Source organism: Globicephala melas, chromosome 10 (genome assembly GCF_963455315.2).
Source record: "Globicephala melas chromosome 10, mGloMel1.2, whole genome shotgun sequence".
Lineage (NCBI taxonomy): Eukaryota > Metazoa > Chordata > Mammalia > Artiodactyla > Delphinidae > Globicephala > Globicephala melas.
The window spans coordinates 25,503,279-25,520,787 of record NC_083323.1 but is presented as its reverse complement, the minus strand read 5'-3'; the positions used below and the strand labels follow the sequence as shown (position 1 = coordinate 25,520,787).

Here is a 17,509-nt window from a genome sequence, read left to right as displayed (position 1 = left end):
AAAAATGGCTACAACACTTCTGGTTCCACATACTCTTCTAGGAGTTTGCCACTTCTGCACAGAGCTTTGTGACATCTTTGATGCAGAAATCAGAGCCAATATGAAAGCCTTCTGGTTTTAGCCTCACCTGAAGTCCCAGCAGATAGCCACTACATGTCTTCCAGACACATGTGTGAGTGATTCCAAAGATTCCAACCCCTGCCCACTGAGCTGACCCAGCTGTGGCTGCATGGATCAGATAAGCTGTCCTTGCCAAGCTCTGACCTTGCAGATTAGAGCACAATACATTTTGTTGTTTTAAACCACCACTTTTTGGGGTGGTTTGTTACAAAGCAATAGAGAACTGGAGCACCACGTACACTCTGGTAGCCCCGTGTCCTACCCTGTTTGCATCCTGCTCCTACTCCTCCAGAAGTAGTACAGGCTGTTTTCTTGCTCTTACAATGCGAACATGAACATTTTTGTATGCCTCATGATACACACATAAGAGTTTCTCTAGGGCAAATAACAGATACATGCATGTTAAACTTTACTATATAATGTAAAGTGACTGGAGATGATTGTTATCAACCGACACTGCCACCATCAATGTACAAGGGTTGCTCCATACACTCTACACTTGGTATTGCCAAACTGGGTGCAAATCAGGTTGCTTCTCAGATTTACCAGCTGAAGCTAAGTCTGCTGAGTTGATCACAACTAATATTTTTTCCAGCTTTCAAAATCTTGTGGCTCTCATTTCTCTCACAGTATTTTTGTGTATATGAGATAATGCCTTAAAAAAATCCTTGGCTGTGCTTCAATGTACTTTTAGGAAGGGGTTTGAATCATGTATGTGTTGAAGGCATAGTCTTTCACCATGGATTTTTAAGATTTCACCAAGTTTTTTTAAATTTCTAAATGTTGCTTCTGCTTGCTTTAACGTCTGTTTGGTCATCTTTGTCGTTCCTGTTTCTTGCTTTTTGATTCCATTTTTTTCTTCTTAAGACGTATCATGTGCAGTTATAATCATGTACAATTTCAGTATCTAACATTATCATTTAGGGTCCATATATATTGCTTATGCTGGCTCACTCAAGTGGCTTGTTTCCTTGTGAGTTTGATAATTTTGTGAGCTCATATTTGGTTGAGCTTAATCTGTGACAGTTGAGGTTCTAAATTAGAGTTCAGCAAACTACACCCCAAGGGCCAGGTCCAGTTCACTACCTGATTTTGTAAATGTTTTATTGGACCACTGCCATGCTCACTCATTTATGTATAGTCTATATAGCTGCTTTTGCACAACAGCAGGGTAGTTGCTTCAGACATGGTAAGGTCCTCAAAGTCAAAATAATGACATTCTGGCCCTTTACAGAAAAGTGTGCAAAACTCTGATCTAAATTATGAATGTTTTCTCCAGAGATTTTTATTTGCTTCTGCCAGGACCAGGGAGGGTTCGTGACCTGCAACAACCTTAGCTTCTTTGAGAACTCATGCCACTTCTTGTGAGCCCAGCAATAGATCAGAGGCCTTCAGAGTATCTATTCCACAATACTGCTAGAAGCAGCAATACATTATCTTCTTTGATTATACTGTTCTGATTTCAGGAATGGTATGGATCTTCTTTCATTTAACGGGTCAATCTTTCAACCTAAGAGGCACAAGTCCTGTGGAACTTTTCTTGTATTATTTAATAATTTCCTTACTTCAAGTCTTTTCTCTTAGATTCTTACTATTAAAATGTAAGCCATCCTGCTCTGATTCTCTAATTTTGTCTTTTCTCATTTTCTATTTCTTTGTCTTTTGGTTATACAGTCGACCCTTGAACAACACGGGTTTCAACTGTGTGGGTCCACTTACACGCAGATTTTTTTCAATAAATACATACTATAGTACTACAGGATTTGCAGTTGGTTGTATGCCTAACACCTGTGTTGTTCAAAGGTCAACTGTACTTTCAGGGTGCGTTCCTCAACAATTTTATCTTCCAACCCTTCTAATGAACTGCTTTGGCTATCATTTTAAATTTCCAGAAAATTTGCTCCACATTTTCCTTTTCCTTTTCAAAGCATCCTGTTTTCATTTAATGAATACATCTACTTTCTTTCAAAATATTAATTATATTTGGGGGTACTTTACTGATCACTGCATTGTATCTGCCCCCACCCATCAGATTATATCTGATCTCTTATGTATTAGAAATTTTCCTCAAATATCTGATGATCCTGGTTCTATGTTCATATTTAATAGTAGGCACTAGAAAGCTGAATGGAAACCTCATGACATATATGACTTGGAAATACTGGGACTCACTGAAGAGTGATAAAATGGCAAGTAGTCTTCTTATCAAGGCACAACCAAAAGCGAGTGTCTGGAGATCTTTTCTCTAGGGTCGATTAGTTTCTCCAAAGAGAAAAATCCTGGCAGAGAAGCCTATACCCAGTAGGCAGCATTCTGGGAACATGCTTAGGGCACCCATATTCAATGCAGACGTCCACTTAATCCGTATTTTCAACACTATCTAATCCAAGCCTTCTGTTATCCCTGGTATCCTATAAATCCTATGATCTTCTGGTTTAGTTACTCAAGGTTATTAACCTCTGGCCTCCTGCTTGAAAAGGCTGAAGGATTAAAAGTGGTCACCTGGGGACTTCTCTGGCGGTCCAGTGGTTAAGATTCCGCATTTCCACTGTAGGGGACATGGATGTGATCCCTGGTAGGGAGAACTAAGACTCCGCATGCCGCGGCCAAAAAAAGAAAAAAAAAAAAAAAAGAAAGAAAGAAACTGGTCACCTGACTTAAGTAAGCATAGAGAAAGATAGTTCAATGATTCTGTCAACAGATTTGCAACCAATCCTTTTCTTATGCCCCAAGTACCATCTCTGAAAATGAGCACTTGGATCCTCCGGGTACTGAACGTTGTTTCTGGACATTGGTATACTGGCTTCTTCTCAATGTACCACCTTTTGCAGGCATTCAGTTTCCTTGGTTCTGGCTCTGTTAAGTCAGTCTTTCTTTACCTGCATTTTGTTTTCCAAAAATTTATTCAACTCTCTTATCCTTTGATTTCTTCTCTCCTGTTTCATTTGTCATTGTGTGGTTACACTTTACTGAGATTTCAGGAGAGAAAGATTTTTAAGGAATAGTCAAACTGCAATATTTGCAAGTCTTCAAACTGAATTGTAAATCATCCTAAAATACTGGGATATGAAAATGTTTTCCATACTCCTCCCTTCCTGAAAGTACTGTAATAAATCTTACCAGAGATTTCTTAACAATGGAACAAACAAACGAAAGGATGACCAAACACTGAAGAAACAGGACTCTGAAATCAAATATATTGGCAGAAAACAGAAATTTGTAATGCAGGTCACATTTTAATATAGTTTTAAAAAACACTTCCAAATATAACTATAATCAGGAAAAATACCTGAAACATGTATCTTAATTAACCATTAGTACATTATTTAAAAGAATTTTTTCTTGAATCCCTGGCTTACTTCACTGGGTTTATAAAGATATAAACCTACTGATTATTCCATCTAAGTATTTTGTACTAAATGTAGTTTTCCCAGCTGATAATTATAAATAAACCTGTTGACAAAATTCATGTTTTAAATAGGGAAAAATGTTTCCCTTAATAAGTTGATAAAGACTGTAAATTGATACTTTAAAACTTCTTATTTACTATAAAGTAACTATTAGTAAAATCCATATCCTTCCCCCAAATTCTGCTTCTCTTCTATTGCAAAAATCTTTATAAAAAATGTACTCTGAGTGCAATAAAATCTCCATATTTAAAAAAAAGCCAACAAATAGACATACCAAAATAATTCATCATGAAATTATAGCAAAGAAATATTTAACAGTATTAGGTTTTGCTAAGGAAAACATTACTGTGGAAGACATCCAAGGAGCCTAAAATGCTTCTGCTGTGGTAGTAACAAGGCAGCACTTCAGGCTGATGCTCACACTATTGTTAAAACAGCCCTTCCCCATTTTACAGTGAAAAATCAGTGCATATTCCTTTATATGCTAAAAACCTGAAGTCTTAAAAAATTATCAATTGCTTTAAAATAATTGTCTAACTCATCTTGAAAACACAGATTGGCTACAATAAATCCATTATTTCACAAAGTAGGTATTTCTAATGACCTAAAAGAAATTGTCTAAAACCCACAGAAGGGTCAGGAAACTATAAATGCAGGTCAGAAACGAGGGAGAGATGATAGACGCTTTCTGTGGAATGGAAGAGCAACAATTTTAATATCTATTTTGAAATATTGAAACATTTGGGGCTCAATCAGTCTCTGCTACTTTTATAAAACAGTAAACCAAAAATATTAAAACATGAACCCTCTTATTCTCAAAAACAATTTTCTGCTACATACATAAATAAAAAGTGCTTATAACTAATAATATACAACACTAAAAGGATCACAAATGGCCTATGTCTCATTGCCAGCAATGAGAGTGATATATGCTAATGCTGCCATGATATGTACAAAAGACAAAAAAATACCTATATTCACTTATTATTTCCTATAGTTCTAATGTTATCATAATACCACTGAGCATAAAATAATCTTCTTTTGACAGGTAATTAAAACAAACAGATTATAATATAGAAGAGTAAAATGCAAGAAAATCCTCCTTAGGGGTTTCTGACCATTAAGTGTTTGTAGTAGTTCATAATGAAGTTAAACATGAATAGAACACAATTCTGGGAAAAAAAGAGAGACTTATTTATTTGTTTTATAAAATAAAAGGAGATATCTTAGTCAAGAGGTGACGGCTCTAGGTGTCATCTCAGCCAAGAATAAATTCATAGTATTTTTTACTCACTCAAATAAGACAGGAAGGGAAATTCTAATTCCTGCTACCTGCCTAGTCACTTCAAAAATTCTTCTTAAGGAAGATAAAAATATCTTGGTTTTTGGTTACTCTTTAAAGTAAAAACTTCCAGATGCCCTGGAAGCAATGAGTTCAATTTGGTGTCTTCTTGTGTTCCAGTAAGAAAGAACAATCAGTTTAAACTGAGATCTCAGCTTTCAAATGCTGTGACCAATTATTTGTGAGTTATAATCTGCAGGTTCCATTTTTAAAATATGTGGGATGACACTGTCAATTCGCACATTGCCAATGAGACCTTTGAAAAACAATTCTTCGGTGATAGTAGCGTTCATCAACCTCAAAGCTGGCAATCTGAGTAGTAGTCTGGACAACCTCAAAAGACAAAAGGAAGGGGGAACAAGGCTGTAAATCAAAGAGTGATTTAGTAGAAAGATATAAGTAATTTCTGCATGAATACTGTCTGTGGCCTAATTTAATAAAGATCTAGTTTTCAGAACTTAAAATAAAACCTTTAGGGCTTCCCTGGTGGCACAGTGGTTGAGAGTCCGCCTGCTGATGCAGGGGACACGGGTTCGTGCCCCAGTCCGGGAAGATCCCACATGCCGCAGAGCGGCTAGGCCCATGAGCCATGGCCGCTGAGCCTGCGCGTCTGGAGCCTGTGCGTCTGGAGCCTGTGCTCCGCAGCAGGAGAGGCCACAACAGTGAGAGGCCCGCGTACCGCAAAAATAAATAAATAAATAAATAAATCCTTTAGTATTCTCAAGCCTTAGAGTGTATGACAATCACCTGGATATATATGCAGTCTGTCAGACTTCATTGGAAAGCCTTGCTCTTAACTGCTATGCTGTGCTACCTCCAGTTGGTTTTACGGACCATGGAACTAAGTTATTAAACTGTGGATCAAGTTATAAATTTAACAGCTTAGGAACTCATTCGAGGTTATAAGAACAGCAATGTTTTATGTTATCAGGATACATGAGGCTCAATGATTACAGTTTTCTTGGTTTTGCTTTTCAAAAAAGTACTGGGAATAGTAAAATAGGCAATAGTTGTTATTACTGGGAAGAGCATAAATTATGGAATCAAAACCATTAGATCCAAATCCTGATTCAATTACCCCTTAGCTATGTGAATGCATGTAAGCCATCACTCCCTGTCTCTTTCACAGTGCTGTGACAATCAACAAAATGATCCTTGCCAGTTTCTGTGCTAGTGAGGTTCTTAAAGGCAGGACAATGTCTTGCGTGAAAGTACATTATAAGCTGAAAACTGCTATCTAAAGATAATGTATTATTTTAAAATAACTAGGAATGTAAGAAACTAAGAAAGAGTTCCAGAGGTCCAAGAACCTGGAACCTAATCGAACAGAGATCAGCAAGCAGCTGTTATGTCAAAAAGGAGGAACATTTTAAATACTGTATTTATTTGTATAATGAGGTATAAGACAACTTTTGAAACTTTAAAAAATTGAAAAAAAAGTCATAACAAAACCAACACCAAAAGAACCACCTTTCTGAAAAGTTGGTGGCACATTTATCCTTCCTCTTTTCTAAGGCCTTCGACTCTTAACACTTGAGAACAAGTGAAACCAGCAGCCTCAGAATTAAGTAACCTTTCTGTAGCCATGCACTCCACTGCTCAAACTACTCATTTCCTGTCTGTTCCCACCAGCTGAGCTATATACACAGAATTGGTAGGAGGCGGCATAGGAAAACTGGTTAGATAAACTACAGCTGATTTTCATGATGGATCTGACTTATAAACATGTTATTTAACATATGTAAAATATTATTATATGTAAAATATAATAAGTTATGAAGTTTGAAGTATGTTAAATTAATAATACTAGTAAACACATTTATATAGCCCTTACTTTGTAAAAGGCACTACTCTAAGCTCTTTGACTATATATTAACTGACTTAATCCTTATACTAATTATAAAAGGTGGGTACCATTATCTGCATTTTACAGGTAAAGAAACTGAAACAGAAGTTAAATAACTTGCCCAAAGCCATACTGCTAGTAAGTGACAGGGTTGGGCATCAAACCCACGTACTCTGGCTCTGATGCCAAATGCTTAGTTACTCAAAAATTGAGTTTATTTAAAAAGTGATTTTTTTCCTGAAAGAACAATGGTAAATACCTTGTTAGAAATATCATAAGCCAAATTCCAAAATTAATTATCAAATAGTCTAATGGTGTTTTATTATTCATCATTTTTCATCCCTTTTACTAATAAAATCCATTATTTCAACTGAAGAAAGAGTTTGGGTGTGAGAGTCAGACTACCTGGCTCTGCTGTTTATTGTGTGACTTTGAGCGAGTTACTTAACCTCTCTGTGCTAAAGTCTCCTTACATAAAATATTATATGTAAAGTACTTGCAACACTACACTACCACTTTTAATAGCATTAACTATTTCAAAGGTCAAAGTTGACTAAATTTAATTACACTTGGAATGGAAAATAATGAAATAAGATTCACAAAAAATTTTAAGATGAATTTAATTAAACAGTATTTAACTTCTAGATACCTGTAGGTGTCATCTGGATATGTTTTGGTTATATAATCTTGGAATTCCACATAAGCCTTTTCCTGAAATTTCTCAATCTGTTGCATGTTTTCTAGGCCTGGATGATCTGAAACATTAAGGAATATATTGTTACTTTAGTTCTGAATACTCATTTAATAAGGCACCAAGTGGAGATGGAAGGGGGTGGGAAAAATAATTCAGTCAAAGAAAAAGCCCCATCATATGTGTGGCTCTTTCATTCCACAAATAATATATTTAATAACCCAACCACTAAACACCAGGCATTGTACTTTAAACCCTTAAAACTATTTTATCTCATACATGTATCCTAACATCTAATAAAAACTGAAACCACTGGGTTCAAATAAAATAAATAGGTTTTTCTATTCCAAAAGTGGTGGAAGGGATTTTGATCAGTTTGCTTTCAACAGAAACAAAAAAATGACTTAGCTTAGTTAAAAGTATTTTTTTTTAACATCTTTACTGGAGTATAATTGCTTTACAATGGTGTGTCAGTTTCTGCTTTATATAACAAAGTAAATCAGCTATACATATACATATATCCCCATATCCCCTCCCTCCTGCGTCTCCCTCTCACCCTCCCTATCCCACCCCTCTAGGTGGTCACAAAGCACCGAGCTGATCTCCCTGTGCTATGTGGCTGCTTCCCACTAGCCATCTATTTTACATTTGGTAGTGTATATAAGTCCATGCCACTCTCTCACTTCGTCCCAGCTTACCCTGTGCCCTCCCCATGTCCTCAAGTCCATTCTCTATGTCTGCGTCTTTATTCCTGTCCTGCCCGTAGGTTCTTCAGAACCATTTTTTTTTTAGATTCCATATATATGTGTTAGCATACAGTATTGAAAGTATTTTTAACCAATGAAATATCTGCAGATTATATTCTTTAAAATTTTTAAAATTAAAATAATATATATTTTAACTGAAGTATAATTGACATACATTATATCTGTTTAAGGTATACAAGATAATGATTTGACATTTGTATACACTGCAAAATGATCACCACAATAAGTCTAGTTACCATCTGTTACATTCAAAGTTGCAAAACATTTTTTTCTTATGACGAGAACTTTTAAGATTTACTTTCTAGCAACTTTCAAGTTTATAATATAGTGACTATTGTCACCAAGCTGTAAATTACATCACTGTGACTTATTTATTTTATAACTGGAAGTTTGTACCTCTTGATCCTCCTTCACCCATTTCACCCACCCCCCATGAAGATTATATTCTGTATTTTTTTAGTAAGAAAACCTTCTTTTCACCATGGTTAGGTTAAAAAAATACTTATAAAATTATGAAACTCTGAACATCATCTCTATCAAAAGAATATACCAACATGAAATAATCTATATAAATATTTCACTAAAATGGAAATGTTAAAAGAATTTCATAAAACTTATGCCTAAAATATGGAAAGTGCTGCCCTGACTGAAGAGAATAAAAAAAGTAGCAAATAGAAATAGAATACTTAGTAAAACAAAATTACATTATAATTCTATTGTTGAATCTATGTTCTTTCAATTTTAAGGAAAATGAAAGTGGCAAATTGGTTGTGATAAAAATGGTGATACATGTTATTAACTTACCTGAACATTAAGAGAAATAGTACAAAAAAGCTTTAATTATCTTACTGATATCATTGAAGGTAAGAAGCAGGTTTCCTCAGATAATTTTATCATACACAGTAACAGAAATACATACCAAAATGAAAAACTACAGAGCCTAAAAGAACAGCCAATTTTTCGTATTCTAAAATTGATTGTTAGCTTTACTGTCATTTTACTATACATGAAAACTAGAAACTGGCAGAAAGATAAGAGATCCATTTTTCTATTTGCTGGAAACTCTAATAAGATGTTTGGAAATTTAACCCATTAACAAAGCAATCCTCACCTCTCTTTTTGCCTTTTAATGATGCCTAGCAAAATATATCTAAACATTCAAGTGTTGAACAAGACTGAAAGTCTATGATGTCATTTCACGGATTTCTTCAATTTTCCTTTTCATACCCACATGTCTAACATCCATAAATTTCACCAATTTAAAGTATACAATTCAATAGTTCTTTTAATATATTCACAGAGCTGTGCAACCATCACCGCAATCTAATTTTAGAACATTTTTGTTCACCCCAAAAGAAACTGTACCCATTAGCAGTCACTCTCCACTCTCCCCTCTCCTTAGTCCCTGGTAGCCACTAATCTCTCTACAGATTTGCCTATTCTAGACACTTCAGATAAACGGAATCATATAATATGTGGTCTTTTGTGACGGGTTTCTTTCACTTGCATACTGTTTTCAAGGTTCATCCATGGTGGCATGTATCAGAATTTCATTACTTTTTATGGCTGAATGATATTACATTGTATCTATATATTATATTTTGTTTATTCATTCGTTTGATGGACACTTGGGTTGTTTCCACTTTGCATCAATGTACAGTCCCAAGCAATGTATGGGGGTTCTAATTTCTCCACATCCTCAAACACTGTATTTTAAAGAAGTAAATGTTTATATACCTGGACTGAAGAGTACTATTGCCTTCAGGTAAGCATATTCATATCCATCAATGCAGAGTTTTACCATGCTGTTACAAAACTCCTGTAGTTTGAAGATGTGTTCCATCAATAATTTTCTTCTTTCTGTTGACATTTTATCTTTAATTAAAAACAAAGAAACAAACAAAAGCTTCCAATTTTCAGCAAAAATGCATGACTATTTTTATCCAATATATTTCTTTCTAATTTCCAGCTCTGTATATAACCAATTTTTAAAATGTTTAAAATTCAGTATCTCTGCAAGTTTAAATGAAACTAATTAATGATCTTCAGACGTTGTTCAAAAAAAACAGAACAGGCTGTTAATATAAAATACCCTAAATGTAATGTTTCCTTTCAAGATATACCTTTGAAAAGATAAGCTATAAAGACTAAAAAACTGGCCAACCAACCAAAGTACAGAAGACTCAAATTTTGGTAACAGGATTTTATTTAAGCTTATATATTGGTTGAAATAAATAAGCAAAATCATCTAGATTTTTAAGTTACCCATACTACTACAACAAAAACAAATAGCAAAAAATACTGCCAAGATCAAAGAAAATCTGAGTAAAATAAAATTTTATAACTTTTAAAATTTATTGTGTTTATATAGTACTGCCTTCTGGTAGATCTACTGTTGATGAGATTTTAAGGTTATTTCTCTGCCCTTAAATAAGAGAAGGAAGCAGATATTTTAAAAATAATGTAAAACAATGGGAAATGGAATATGCAAAGGAAGTAAATGTAATTCTCAACTTATAAATTATTCCTGAACTCAAAAAAGTAGTTCTTCCCACTTGAGGATGGGGCACCTTCTTGGTTAGTCACAAGCCATTCTGAAGCTAAACATTTATAAATCAGTGCCTGCCTGCCTGTCTCTGCAAATGAATGGGAGTTGTAATCACCTTGGCATCAAGAAAAGGAAAAAGACTTAGGATTGTTCTGTGACTCTTTAGTACCGTTTAAGTGAGAGAATACATCCTGATGAATTGATTAAAAAAAAAAGTTTAGCCTATCTTGGGATTCAAAGGGCTACAATGAAGAAAGGCAGTTTAAAAACTGGTGGGGGGACTTCCCTGGTGGTGCAGTGGTTAAGAATCCGCCAGCCAATGCAGGGGACACTGGTTTGATCCCTGGTCCGGGAAGATCCCACATGCCGCGGAGCAACTAAGCCCGTGCACCACAACTACTGAGCCTGTGCTCTAGAGCCCACAAGCCACAACTACTGAGCCTGCCTGCCTAGAGCCCGTGCTCCACAACAAGAGAAGCCACCGCAATGAGAAGAGTGTGCACCGCAACAAAGAGTAGCCCCTGCTCGCCGCAACTAGAGAAAGCCCACGCACAGCAACGAAGACCCAACACAGCACCCACACCAAAAAAAAAAAAAACAAAACTGGTGGGAAGTATACATTTATAAATATTTGATCATCTCTATATAAACTTACCCTGGATTCTTTGGAATGTATATCCAAGTACAAAAAATTCACGAGGCCTCATCAGAAATAGCACTTAAATACGCTTGTTTCAGTTTTGTTGTGCTCTCATTTAAAACTATTTTGGGGTGATTAATGAATGAGTTTATCAAAATGTAAAAATTATCTAAAGTAAAAAGAATGTTGGTATCTTTTAATACCTAATTTTAAACATAATACTATAAAACTGATGCCCCCCCTTATATCCTAGCAAAGGAAATAAGTAAGGTGCTTTTTACCTTGTTGAAGGCTACTGTGAAGACAATTGACAAATGTCGCTAATATAGTTGCTACATTCATCACTTGCCAGCACTGGGCAAGACCAAGAGTAAAAAGTTCATTCCAGTAGGCTTTCACCAATAATATACTGTTTTCTTGCCTATAAAAACAAAATAAACAAATATCAAATATTAAAATACATTTTATAAAACTTTACAACTGACTCATATATTTAAAAATACAATGTTACTGAACTAAAATTATTCTAAATGGCCAACCGGGAATGGACTTGATCAATTCTTTATTTTGTGTACCTGACTTTAGTTGATAAGGTTTAGAAATTTAATTTGCTAGTTCATTAATCAATCAGCCAGTTTATAAGAACAGTTGCAAGTAGTATTTCAAACTAAGTGTTGGGGCTTTAAGCCCACATTTCATGGAAACAGATGGAGTAAAGGTGTTTAAAAAAATTAAAAGCAAAAGCATATATTTAAAAACCTTCTTAAAAAGGGCAGTTAGAATTATCTGATGATAGATAACCAACCAATTTCCTGGGAGAATTGGTTTATTCTATGTTTCAGATGAGATATAAGTATCCCATAAATGAGACACCAAAGATTTTGCTAGGAGTAGCAAAGATAAGAAAGGTCAGAAGGCTTTTCCTGAGTTTCTGAATAAAAAAATCTCAGCAGCTTGAGCAAGTAAAACAAGTACTGGAATAGGAGTCAAGTCACCATGGTTATAAAGCCTAGATCCACTGACTGAAATTAGGCAAATAAGAGTCCTGGGTCTCAGCTGCTTAACTATATAAAATACAGAGACACTATATGCCCTATATCTTGCTCAAAGAGTTGTTATGAGACACAAATATAAGAATTATGTGAATAGGCCATAACAATAAAGTATATGCCAGGTACTGTTCTAGGCACTGGAGAAAAAGCAATAAACAAGATGAATAAAGTCTGCCTTCATGAAACAGAAGGGAAACATAATAAAAAAAAATCACTTCAAATATTTTATATAAATATTATACACACACATATATATGCGGTTATACAAACATTAGTTTTGGTAATGAAAATTCTACATTACTATAAAGTAGGATGATGCATTGGAAAATGGGGTGGGAGTAGAGAGAAGGCCTTTCTGAGGGGCTGACATCTAAGTAGAGAAAGATGGGAAAGAACTTAAACACAAACAAAAAAACCCTAGAGAACTAGTATTCCAGGAAGAGGGAAGAACAATAGTAAACTTGTTGAGGTGATAACCAGCATGTAGTAGGTGTTCAATAAAAACTGATGACTGAATTACTAAATGCTGCCCTCCCTTCTTGGAATGTGCTTTCCCCAATTTGTTTTACTGGCTAATTCCTATTTATCCCTCAAAATATAACTCAGAGCTCACTTTTTTTTTTGCTGTGCTGCACAGCATGTGGGATGTGAATTCTCCGATCAGGGATTGAAACTGTGCCCCCTGCAATGGAAGCACAGAGCCTTAACCACTGGTCCGCCAGGGAAGTCCCAGAGCTCACTTTTTAACTGAAACATTCTCTTACCACATTCTTCTCCCCAAGATAGTTAATTACACCCCTTCAGTGCCATAAATACACTTACATTTTATACTTATTTCATGGTATTCTAATTTATTGGTTTAGGAATCTGTCTCCTATACTGGATTAAAACCTCATTGAATGCACAGACTCCTTTATTCATTTCTGTATCTCAGTGAACAGCACAGAAGACAGCATATAAAATGAATCTGCAAATGATTTCTGATTATAGGGGATACAGAATAGGCAGAAGTGAGAACTCACAACCATTTTCCATTTAAGTAATCTTTAAACCAAGAACTATATACTTTATTATAAACAAGGTAACAAAAGAATGAGATTTCTTTTCCCTTTCTCTAAAGAGATTTAAGGTGCTAAGAACATCTTATAGGAAATATGTACATCCTGATAAAAGGCACTTAAACTTTTTTCTTAATAAATCTTTAAAATTAGGATAATCGATAGGATAATCAGCATGTTTAACATAAATCGTTCATCAAGTTAAGGACCATAACCACCTTTACAACATTACATTTTATTTAAGAATTGAATATATTCAAACAAATGCTAATATTGTCAACTTCAGAGTACAGAAAGTAATTTTTTTCACTGGGAATTATTCAGGTGAAATTTTATCTCCAAGCTGATCTCTCATTTCCATTCAGTATCTGAGAAGAATTACTTGCCATAAGAAATTGGCTATCAAAATCTATTTGAAAGTAAAGTTTAAATGAAGAGAAAATCAGTATTTTTAAATCTCCATATAGGGCTTCCCTGATGGCACAGTGGTTAAGAATCCACCTGCCAATGCAGGGGACATGGGTTCGAGCCCTAGTCAGGGAAGATCCCATATGCCACGGAGCAACTAAGCCCATGTGCCACAACTACTGAGCCTGTGCTCTAGAACCCACAAGCCACAACTACTGAAGCCTGCATGTCACAACTACTGAAGCCCACGCTCCACAACAAAGAGTAGCCCCTGCCCCCCACAACTAGAGAAAGCCTGTGTGCAGCAACAAAGATCCAACACAGCCAAAAATAAATTTTAAAAAAATCTCCATATAAAAATGATTAAAATTTCAATCTTGGAAATTCCCTGGTGGTCCAGTGGTTAGGACTCCGTGCTCTCACTGCCAAGGACCCGGGTTCAATCCCTGGTCAGGGAACTAAGATCCTGCAAGCTGCATGACCAAAAAAAAAAAAAAAAAGAAAGAAAAAAAGAAAAAGATTCAATTTCAAACTAAATCAAATGAAATAAAAGATAACAAGATATTACTTTCATTTATCAGAAAGGATGGATAAAATCCAGTATTCAGAAGGGTGTGAGGAAATAAGCATTCATTCTCATTCATTGCTTGTATGAGCATAAACTGACTGAATAGCTTTCTGGAGGACAATTTGGTAGTACCTGCCAAAAAACTATAATGTATATACCCTCCTAGACTCAACAATTCCACTTGTAAGAAGCTATTTTGTAGAAATACTAACACAAGTAGGAAAATATATATGTATAATGCTACAACGCTTACTGTAGCTTTGGATATAACATGACCACCAGAAAACACTAGCCAACAACCCAAATGTTTACTAATAAGGGATAAGTAAACTATAATAAATCCATAAAATGGAATACTTAGGTAGCCATTAAGAAGAATAGGAGAATACACGTGCTGATATAAGATGTCCATTATATAAGTGTAAAAAGAAAGGCAAAGAATAGGATGTGTAAGTGTTTGTGTATTTGATTGAATGTGGCATGGAAAAGATCTGGTAGGAAACCAAACTTTAACAGTGGGGTTAGTTACCTCTGGAGAGTAAAGTTTTACTTTATATTGCTATACGTAAGTATTACTTTAACATTTTACAAACATGAGGAAAAGGTTAAAAGCAAACATGATGGAAAAGTCTGAAGTAATTCGGTTTTCACCTTAACCACTGATTCTGAAGTTTAAAAGAGGAAACAGCTAACCAAGGTAATCAACCAGTGAACAAAGAACAGGGAAAAGAACAGAGCCAACTGATTAAAAAAGCCAAAGTTTTTAATGGCCTGTGCTACAGCTCTTAGTAAGAAAATATGTTGGCATTGTTGAGGAAGACTCAGAGAAAACGTTAAGGAGTATCAGTGCAAAGGATGAGTACCCCTAAGGAAAAAAGATGAAAAGTGGCAACTGAGGAATTAACCACCAGATTATTTTGTTTCCAAAGGAAAAGTGAAAGAGTTAAATGCAGAGATCAGTTATAGAAAGATATCTATTTACATTTTTTTAAGATTTTTTTTTGATGTGGACCATTTTTAAAGTCTTTATTGAATTCGTTACAGTATTGCTTCTGTTTTATGTTGTAGTTTTTTGGCCACGAAGCACGTGCGATCTTAGCTCCCAGCCCAGGGATCAAACCCGCACTCCCTGCATTGGAAGACAAAGTCTTAACCACTGGACCTCCAGGGAAGTCCCTCTATTTACACTTTTTATCCAAAACATAAAATCCTTGTAGTACACTTAGCTACATTGTTCAAGTATGTTTCTTCAAAGTTCATTCAGAAAGAAAAACAGCAAGTCTCCTTTAGAAAGACGGTTCCTAAGAGTATGAAGGAAAGTGAGCATTTACTATCTACTTTGTCAGCAGCACTGTGTTGAAGAAGTTTACACCCATCAGCTCCCTTAAGTAGCATGAAGCATTTCTGCTAATTTACAGATGTAGAAGTGGAGCCTCAGTTAAATAACAGAGCTAGCAAACGAATAAATCCAGAATTTGAACCAAGGTGGTCAAAGTCTACGCTTTTTTAAAATAAATCATTACAAATTTTAGGAAGTAAAATGCTAAAGTCACATTTCTCAGCAGAGACCTCCTCCATTCAAGGCTAATATCTGTGGTGTAAGGGCATGTGTGTTGCCAGTTTTTTCTTGTTAGGGAAAACAAACAAATGACGATTGTAGTCACATTATACCACCTATTTTCAAAACACCTTTCCTTTGAGAAGCAAAAAGAGCTGGGTAGAGGAGGCAGTCAGGTGCAACGCAAGTGTTAATAAATAAAATAAGTTGCATAACAGTAAACATAACTTCTTTCACAAATAGATATAGGTATTTTCCTCTAACAATTGTACTACATTGTTAATGTTCATTAAAATATGTATGTAGTACTCATAATCAGAGATCAGATCATCGTTTACACTATTTATTTTGATAAAGGAATATGACTTTTGAACTCACCTATACCTGGGGATAACCTAACCATTTGGCTTTATATAAGCAAGGCATTATACTTTACCTGGTAGCATCTGTTTTTTCCTTAGGGAAAAGTAGTGATATGGCAAGAGAACTGGTTTCAAACCCACAGTTATAGTAAACATTACTCTGTTTCAGTGGGATTTTAAAAGAGTCAACTTTCAGGGTTAGCATTTAATGGAAGGTTTTTAAATTATTCAGTAAAGTCTCCTGTAGCAAATGGTGATAGCTTGGAACTTTTGGTTACAAGAATCTAGTTAAAGCGGACTGCTGCCTTTACTCCAGACAAATCATGTCCAGTGCCCCTCCCCCCAAATGAGTCTATTACTGTAGTCACTTACCTAAATTATGCAGATAGAACTGAAAAACAACTGAATTCCTGTAAGTATTGAAACTACAAATCTTAAACAGAAAAGTAACATCCTTGTAAAACAGGAAGATTGTAAAATACAAATAGTATTAACTACCCACTGTATAAGAGTCTTTAAACTACTGTTCCTCTCCATTAAATTGACCAAAACAAACTTGACTTTCAGAAAATGAGTAACGTTGCTTTGTTTCTCTCTGTAAAATTAGGGCTTTGTTTCCAAGTTTTGTATCCAGAGATAAAAATGCAAGCAATGCCAGTTTCTAGGAGACTCAGAATAGCTTTTATTACAGCATAAAAGAATTTCCCATCATTAGTACTTAGTTGTCATCCATCTGATTAATTCAAACTATAAATTATCTAGATAGTGATAATAAGAGTTTACGTAGCAATTAATGACTTCAAATGCTACACAATAGTTAATTCTAATTGCAAAGAGTTCTGTGGCAGTTATATTGAAACTGATTTTTCAATACAGATCACAGGGAATTGTGGCTGCCACTATAAAATTATAACTGGAAACTCCAGGCTTCATTTCTGGTTTCTCCAACATTCGGACTATTTCTATAGGATAATCACACTCAATTTAACAGACATACTTAAGATCAATGGTGTTAAAACCAACTCAAGGAATTCAAATCACTCCCTGCTACATCTTTCCTTTTGTTTTTTACTATAATAATTGATAACCTATTATGAAAAATATCACCAGGTTACTTTTCAAGGCATATGTATGCCAGT

General features: G+C 35.1%; 1 protein-coding gene across 7 annotated transcripts in view; it reads right to left on the bottom strand.

Moving 5' to 3' along the window:
* Positions 1-3,336: 3,336 nt before the first annotated feature.
* NR2C1 (nuclear receptor subfamily 2 group C member 1) overlaps positions 3,337-17,509 on the bottom strand; it is a 41,539-nt gene continuing 27,366 nt past the window's right edge. For 6 of the 7 annotated variants that reach the window (XM_030856373.2, XM_030856376.2, XM_030856372.2 and 3 more), the window contains 4 exons: positions 11,646-11,785; positions 9,914-10,051; positions 7,368-7,473; positions 3,337-5,205 (listed from right to left, as the gene is read on the bottom strand). In XM_030856373.2, coding sequence (XP_030712233.1) covers positions 5,031-5,205; positions 7,368-7,473; positions 9,914-10,051; positions 11,646-11,785 — 559 coding nt within the window. In that variant the 3' untranslated portion in view covers positions 3,337-5,030. The remainder of the gene's footprint in view (positions 5,206-7,367; positions 7,474-9,913; positions 10,052-11,645; positions 11,786-17,509) is intronic. The other variant, XM_030856374.3, reaches the window with a different exon arrangement.